The 7,458-nt window shown below is 51.5% G+C and overlaps 2 protein-coding genes across 2 annotated transcripts in view; one reads left to right on the forward strand and one right to left on the reverse strand.

The window, feature by feature from the left end:
- The first annotated feature begins 3,060 nt into the window (after nucleotides 1-3,060).
- On the forward strand, nucleotides 3,061-6,370 carry ELOVL3 (ELOVL fatty acid elongase 3). The gene is made up of 4 exons (XM_011977458.1): nucleotides 3,061-3,434; nucleotides 4,414-4,545; nucleotides 5,199-5,350; nucleotides 5,607-6,370. Exons 1-4 carry the CDS (start codon nucleotides 3,334-3,336, stop codon nucleotides 6,032-6,034), a joined length of 813 nt encoding a protein of 270 aa, XP_011832848.1. The 5' UTR covers nucleotides 3,061-3,333; the 3' UTR covers nucleotides 6,035-6,370.
- Nucleotides 6,371-6,997: 627 nt separating this feature from the next.
- PITX3 (paired-like homeodomain 3) overlaps nucleotides 6,998-7,458 on the reverse strand; it is a 12,096-nt gene continuing 11,635 nt past the window's right edge. Inside the window, exon 4 of the mRNA XM_011977533.1 lies at nucleotides 6,998-7,458. Coding sequence (XP_011832923.1) covers nucleotides 7,272-7,458 — 187 coding nt within the window. The 3' untranslated portion in view covers nucleotides 6,998-7,271.

The raw sequence follows: 7,458 nt of genomic DNA on the forward strand, positions 1-7,458 counted from the left end.
CTGAGGTACGAGAATCGCTTGAACCCAGGAGGCAGAGGTTGTGGTAAGCCAAGATCAGGCCACTGCATTCCAGCCTGGGCAACAGAGCAAGACTCTGTCTCAAAATAAAAAATTAAAAAAAAATAGACATAGTCCCTGCATTCATGGAGCTCAAGGACTAGTAGGAAAAACAGGCATTGATCAAGAAATCACAAAACTAACTGATTATAAACTCTTATTGAAGAAAAGAAATACCATGCTCTGAGAACAGTTTGTATAAAATAAGGGTACCAGACCAAGTCCAAGGGTCAAGGAACATTTCCTCTAGAATATAATTTCCGAAGATTTTTCTTCTTCTTTTTTCTTTTTTTTTTTTTGAGACGGAGTCTCGCTCTGTTGCCTAGGCTGGAATGCAGCGATGCAATCTCCATTCAGCGCAACCCACGCCTGCCAGATTCAAGCAATTCTCCTTGCCTCAGCCTCCCGAGTAACTGCAATTACAGGCATCCGCCACTACACCTGGCTACTTTTTGTATTTTTAGTAGAGATGGGGTTTCACCATGTGGGCCAGGCTGGTCTTGAACTCCTGACCTCAGGTGATCTGCCTGCTCAGCCTCCCAAAGTGCTGGGATTACAGGCGTGAGCCACTGCGCCTGGCCTTTTTTTTTTGAGACAGAGTCTCACTCTCACCCAGGCTGGAGTGCAGTGGTGTGATCACAGCTCAGTGGCATGATCACAGCTCACTGGAGCCTTGACCTCCCTGGCTCAAGTGATCCTCCCTCCTCAGCCCCTGAGTAGCTGGGACCACAGGTGGGCGCTACCGTGCCCAGCTAATTTTTGTACTTTTTGTAGAGATGGGTTTTCACCATGAAATGTTGCCCAGGCTGGTCTCAAACTCCCGGGCTCAAGCAATCCACCCACCTCAGCCTCCCACAGTACTGGGATTACAGGCGTGAGCCACCGTGCCCAGCCCGATTGTTCTTTCCCTTTTCCACATACACCTCCTCCAAGCCTCACCATTAAACCTCACAGGGAAAGACAATGTAAAATATCTTTATAGAGAAATCCAGGACTGAGTATATATTCTCCATATGCGTTTGTAAACCTCTCGTAATGATTCACCTTGCCATTTCCATGTGTCTAGTCCATAGTATCATTTCACCTACATTATCTGGCTTGCATACTAATCACAGCCTTGTGAGATAAGCAGGCAAGTATGACTATATGCATTTTTTTTCTGAAGTAGAATGTGAGTCTCACAGAGGTTAGGTAACTTGCCTAAAGTCACACGGCTCATTAATGGGGGTGCTGGGACTTGAACTTGGGTCTTCTAACACCTAGATGGCATTATTCTTGTAATATTCATTTTTAAATTTACTCATTCATCCATCAGACATGTGTTGATCACCTTCTGATTAGATGTCAGGCTATATATGGAGCCATCAGGAACAACAGAAGGTTTTCTCTCTCTTTTTTTTTTTTTTCTTTTTTTTGAGACAGAGTCTCGAGTACGGTGGCTATCTCAGCTCACTGCAAACTCTGCCTCCTGGGTTCACGCCATTCTCCTACCTCAGCCTCCCGAGTAGCTGGGATTACAGGCGCCCGCCACCACACCCAGCTAATTTTTTGTATTTTTTAGTAGAGACGGAGTTTCACCGTGTTAGCTAGGATGGTCTCGATCTCCTGACCTCGTGATCTGCCCACCTCGGTCTCCCAAAGTGCTGGAATTACAGGTGTAAGCCACTGCGCCCGGCTGAACCACTGAAGGTTTTTAAGCAGGAAAGCAGAACTGTTTTTTGGATGAGCAAAGAGAAAATGGTGGTTTTCCAAGTACAGTCTGAGACAATGTATAGGACCAGAATCTCTGCAGCTGAGGCTCAGGGATCTGGTAATCAGCCAGGTACAGGAACTCTTTTCTGATTGCAATGCAGTGAAGAGCAGGAGCAGTATTCAGAGAAGGAGGCAGTGCAACCAGGTAACGTGATCAGGTGAGAGGTGATGAGGTACAGAGACAAAGGGATGCACTTTTGAGTCACTTAGATGGCACTGATAGGACTTTCTTTACACCCTCCCATAGACAGTGGCTCAGGTTCAGGAATTAGAGCTGGGGTTCCTACCTGGATCCTCTGGCTCTAGAGCTTTACTGCACGTAGCCATTTATACCCACATTTTGATTTCAATTACTTTGTATCTATGTTTCTTAGAACTTTTTGCAAATCTCCACCTTATCTGAAACTGTCCTCAAGCCTTGTATTTCTCCTTCGCTTTCACAAAACCTAGGAAAGAAATAAGGGACAGTCAAGTAAAACTGTAAAAGTTTTAGAACATTTATTTCTTTGGGGCTGGTTACACAGGCGAAAAAGAAGTCGATTTGGTTAGGGATAGAAAGCAGCAGGCCTTGGGGAGATACAGTGGCTCTCCCCCTCCCTAAACCCTAAGAGGCCTCCAGGAAACCTGAAGACAATAATTCCAGAAGCCCAGAGGGTGACCCCATTTCCTCTCTCCATGGTTATTACTGTCAGTCTGGAGCAGTTCAGGAATTCAGGAAACTATAAAGAAACCACAGCAGCCTCCACAACCCAAACATCAACATCAACAACCTCAACAATAAAATTTATTAAAATTCATCTCCTTCCACCCACTCACAACCGCAGACTCGAAGCTAGGAGGTGGAAGGGACTACAGGAGAAGCTCTGCGTTGCCCAGGTTAGTATTTCCTCATCACAGGCCTGGGTTTCCCAGGATCTCAGGGAGCCTCCATTTCTGGGTGAGAGCATCAAAGCCTAAGGACACCTTCCCTCTCTCCTCACTGCTAAGCAGGTTAAGATTAAAGCAAACCGAGGCAAAGGCCACGGTTGACAGTGCCAAGGTAAGACTGGCCTGTCCGGGTACACACACACAAGGCCGCACAGGATTAGGGGGACGTGTTAAGGGAGAGAAAAGGCTGGGAAAGTGAGCGGGCGATGGCCTACGACGGGACTTGGGGCGGGGCGTGCGAAACGCCTGGCAGGCGGGCCCATGAGGATGACCAATCAGAATGCGGACTGTGTCCCAGGGGCGGAGCAGAGGCGTATCTTGGTCGAGATTGGATAGCGGCGCGGCGCAGGGAGGGGGCCGCGCGCCGTCCGGGCCGGCCGCTTTGCAAGTCCTGGTTATATATCGCGGTGGCTGCGCCCGGGAGAGCTGGCTGCGCCGCCGCGCACGTGCCTAGGTCCGACGCCCTCCTCGCTTTGCCCAGGGGCTCCTTCTGTCCCGGCTCTGTTCCGTCTCGCCCCGAGGTTCACTCCATCCTTGGAGCCCCCAGCCTTTCGCCCAGCGCCTCCAAGCTTTGGACCTCGACGTCTGCCAAACTAGATGGTCACAGCCATGAATGTCTCACATCAAGTAAATCAGCTGTTCCAGCCCTGTAACTTCGAGCTGTTCAAGGACATGAGGCCCTTTTTCGAGGAGTATTGGTGAGACTTGGGAAGAGGGAAAAGCCATGCTAGGTCCCTGGGGCCAGGGTGCAAGGGGGTGGCATTGAATGCCCGCAATGATTTTCTTACAGAACAGAGTTACGGGACTCCCTCGTACTGATTTCACACTACCTTTGTCCGAGGTGCAGGTAGTATGTGGCACCTCAAAGACATTAGAGCTGAAAGCAAGCAAGCAGAAATAAGAGGATGAGGGAGAACGTGGAAATATACAGAAGCCAAAGACAGCGTGTAGTGAGAACTGGTCTTGGAGGCGTGAGGTTGATCTGAAGCCTTACTAGATGACTTCCACGTCCCCTATGGCTGTGTGTGTAAGCGTGTGTGCACAGTGCGGGGCCCGGGGACAGCCTACCCTTTACAATTATCCCATCGTTCCCCAGGTGCTCCACCGTTCCTGCTGCGGAGAAGGAGGCAAAGTCAGAGAGCTCTTCCAAGCTTTCCCCTGGAAGAGCTCTCTGGCTTTGCCCTAAAGCTCCCCAGAGGTTTTGGGGTCTGACTTTATGCTCCAACCAATTTGCCATGCCCCAACCAGGGAGAAGCTATTGCCACATTCTCATTACACCACAGCCCTGGGCTGCTTCTAGGCGCCCCAACCAGGGAGAAGCTATTGCCACACTCTTTTTACACCACAGCCCTGGACTGCTTCTCGGCGTGGGCCAGACAGCTGTCACCCACCTCTAACCCCACTGAGAGAGCAATAATCACAGAAACCTTGGACATAGCCCCTGCCCTGTGCTAGGTACTTTGTATACATTAGTACTCCCAGGAGAGATGTAGTATTCCCCCTTTACAAATTAGGAAGCCAAGGCTCAGAGAGTTAAGTTGTTTTTTCCAATGTCACACAGCTAGTAAGTGGCAGAACTGGGACTCCAACCCAGAGCACTTACCTGGAGAGATGAGTGGGCATTTCTCTAATCAGCACCCACCCATGAGCCCATCCCCTCTGCCTTCTGCTTGCCAGGGCAACCTCATTCCCCATAGCCCTGATCTACCTGCTTCTCATCCCTGTGGGGCAGAACTACATGAAGGAACGCAAGGGCTTCAACCTGCAGGGGCCCCTCATCCTCTGGTCCTTCTGCCTTGCAATCTTCAGGTAAGACCCCATCCCACTCCTTGCCTCTTCTCTAGACGTTAGACCTCCATTCTATGCCTTAAAGCTTTCCCGATTGCATCAACCTCCATCCTGTCCCCAAGTTGCCCTGTAACACTCTCCCCATCTCATTCTCAGCTTTAGTTCCCCTCCCAGCCTTCACCCTCTTCTATTATATTATCCTGTTTTCCTTCTTTTTTAGACCCCTACCTGGTGGTCTCTGCTTTTTCCCTCTTGCCTTCATAGTCTGTACTTGTAAAACATTTCTCCAGTCTCTAATGCTCTCACTTCCTAACACCCTCTCTCAGGACCCTCCAATAACCTCCCCATATTTTCTCCCCCAAACTCCTTCAGTCTTCCCCTATCCCTCCACACATCTCCTCCTAGGCTCCTAACCCCTCCCAAGAACCCCATTCTTTAACTCAACTTTCAGTCCCATCCCCTTGCATTCCCTGATCTTTCTCCAGCCCTCATCTCCTCTAGACTATTGGTTGGATCTACCAGATTGGCCTCAGGCTCTCAGGAGCTTTGACCCAGCCCCGTGGACAGGTGGGGAGGTGGTAGAGCTTGGAACACAGTAACCTGGCCAAGCCGAGGGAAGGGTGGATTGGTGCCTGGGGATGACACTTATACCATCTTCCTTTGTCCCATTTCAGTATCCTGGGGGCAGTGAGGATGTGGGGCATTATGGGAACTGTGATACTTACCGGGGGCCTAAAGCAAACCGTGTGCTTTGTCAACTTCATTGGTAATTCTACAGTGAAATTCTGGTCCTGGGTCTTTCTTCTCAGCAAGGTCATAGAACTCGGTGAGTGGCAAGGCTTTGTCTCTCTGGTGCCTTGTGAACTGCATCCCTCCACAGGGCCCTCCTTTCACCCATACCCTTGAGAGTCCCTTTCCTACCCCTAGGTCCTAATAATACCTCTCACCCAAGCCCCTCTATAGATTCTCTGCCACAAAGACCCCCTTCCCTCCCCTGAGAATTTCTCCTGTGTCCCTACACCCAGCGCAGAGGGTGGTCCCAGCACTGGGTGGTGTGCCAACTATGATTCTCCATCTCCCAGGAGACACAGCCTTCATCATCCTGCGTAAGCGGCCACTCATCTTTATTCACTGGTACCACCACAGCACAGTGCTGGTGTACACAAGCTTTGGATACAAGAACAAAGTGCCTGCAGGAGGCTGGTTCGTCACCATGAACTTCGGTGTGCATGCCTTCATGTACACCTACTACACTCTGAAGGCTGCCAACGTGAAGCCCCCCAAGATGCTGCCCATGCTCATCACCAGCCTGCAGATCCTGCAGATGTTTGTAGGAGCCATCGTCAGCATCCTTGCGTACATCTGGAGGCAGGAACAGGGATGCCACACCACGATGGAACACTTATTCTGGTCCTTCATCTTGTATATGACCTATTTCATCCTCTTTGCCCACTTCTTCCGCCAGACCTACATCAAGCCCAAGGTCAAAGCCAAGACCAAGAGCCAGTGAAGGGTTGGAGAGGACAGTGAAGCTCCAGTCTCTCTCTTCTCCAGGGCACCAAGAGGCTGGGCTTAGTTTTGGGAGAATGATTAGGTTGCCTTACCTGCATGGTTTCCCCAGAGGATGTGTGCCCCACGGTGGCTGGAATTTTTGAGACAAGAAGGGTGACCCTGGGATGGGGGTGTGGTCTGTTACTTTGATGTTTCTGTTTTTAATGTGAAGGCCAAGAAGGCCCTGGGATGGGGGTAGGACGGAGGAGGGTCCCAAGAGCTGAGTTGTTTAATTTCTATCCAGAAATCTTTCTTCTTCTTGCTCTATTTTTTTAAATTAAATATTTCAACAAAATTTTGAGAGTTTGGGGATTTGGGGGGAAAGAGCGCTGCTACCAAGGGGATGATCGGCAGGTGGGACGCCTGAGGGTGTGTGGAAGGGTGAGAGGCACACACACAGACACTGAAAGAATCCTAGGCCTGGTAGGCACTTAATAAATGTTGTTACAGACCAGAATTTTATTGCTGTTAGAGGACCAAGCCCCTCACAGGAACAGCGAGAAACAGGCTCAGAAAGGCGGAGTAACTTTATCTAAAGTCATAGGCTCCCTGAATAGCAGAGCTGACACCTACAAGCATTAGAGACCAGATCTACCAGCTAGCCTCCCTGAGACCACGAGGTGGCGCCGCAGCACCGGCTGTGGCCGATGCCAGGCCGGTAGCTGGTTTCCCACGTCCCCCGCACTCACGCACCTCTTTGCTTCAAGAATCCCGGGCTGCCCCGACCTGGAGTGGGGGCAGGTGGTGAGTGGGACTGAATCCCTGGAAGCCTGGACCCTCACTTCGTTCCTGTACATCCAGCTCGCCTGTAGACAGTGGGGGAGGATGAAGGGAAGAGGACTCAACCGCAACTCTGAATCATCACGCCTTCGACAGTCCGCGCACGTTTATTTCATTTATCTTTGAAAACGAGGGAGGGGAAGCCTGGAGAAGGCGGGATGGGCCAAGGGTGAGTTGGCCCCCGGGAAGCTGGTCCCTGTTCCTGGCTTTAGTCCCAGGGGCGCGGTCTGTGTTTAGGGCCCAGTCCACCCCTCAGGGCTGGGAGGGGAAGGCCCTCTCCTGAGCCGGCGCCCCCCAGCTGACCAAACACCCCTTTTAGACCCTGGGGCGGGAGCAAGCCAGTCAAAACGACCCCAGTCCGAGGAGGCTGTGAATCGTCGCCCCCGCCCTCGGGGATGATCTACGGGCGGAGCCGCTCATACGGGCCTTTCCACGGCGTACTGGCAAGGACTGAGGTTGGCTGCCGGGGGCGGCCCGTGCACGGCGGGGTAGCTGAAGGAAGCGTGCTGTTTGGCTTTGAGCCGCAGGCTAGCCAGGCTCGAGTTACACGGGTCCCGATAGACGTAGGGGGAGGAGGCGGCAGCCGCGGCGGCGGCGGCGGCC

This window comes from Mandrillus leucophaeus, unplaced genomic scaffold (genome assembly GCF_000951045.1).
Source record: "Mandrillus leucophaeus isolate KB7577 unplaced genomic scaffold, Mleu.le_1.0 Scaffold18, whole genome shotgun sequence".
NCBI classification, from domain to species: domain Eukaryota; kingdom Metazoa; phylum Chordata; class Mammalia; order Primates; family Cercopithecidae; genus Mandrillus; species Mandrillus leucophaeus.

Bases quoted from the DNA above. Each gene is read 5' to 3' on its own strand.
- ELOVL3 (XM_011977458.1), top strand. From the start codon at position 3,334: ATGGTCACAGCCATGAATGTCTCACATCAAGTAAATCAGCTGTTCCAG. The intron at 3,435-4,413 runs GTGAGACTTGGG...TCTGCTTGCCAG, and splicing joins CCCTTTTTCGAGGAGTATTG to GGCAACCTCATTCCCCATAG. The intron at 4,546-5,198 runs GTAAGACCCCAT...GTCCCATTTCAG, and splicing joins TTCTGCCTTGCAATCTTCAG to TATCCTGGGGGCAGTGAGGA.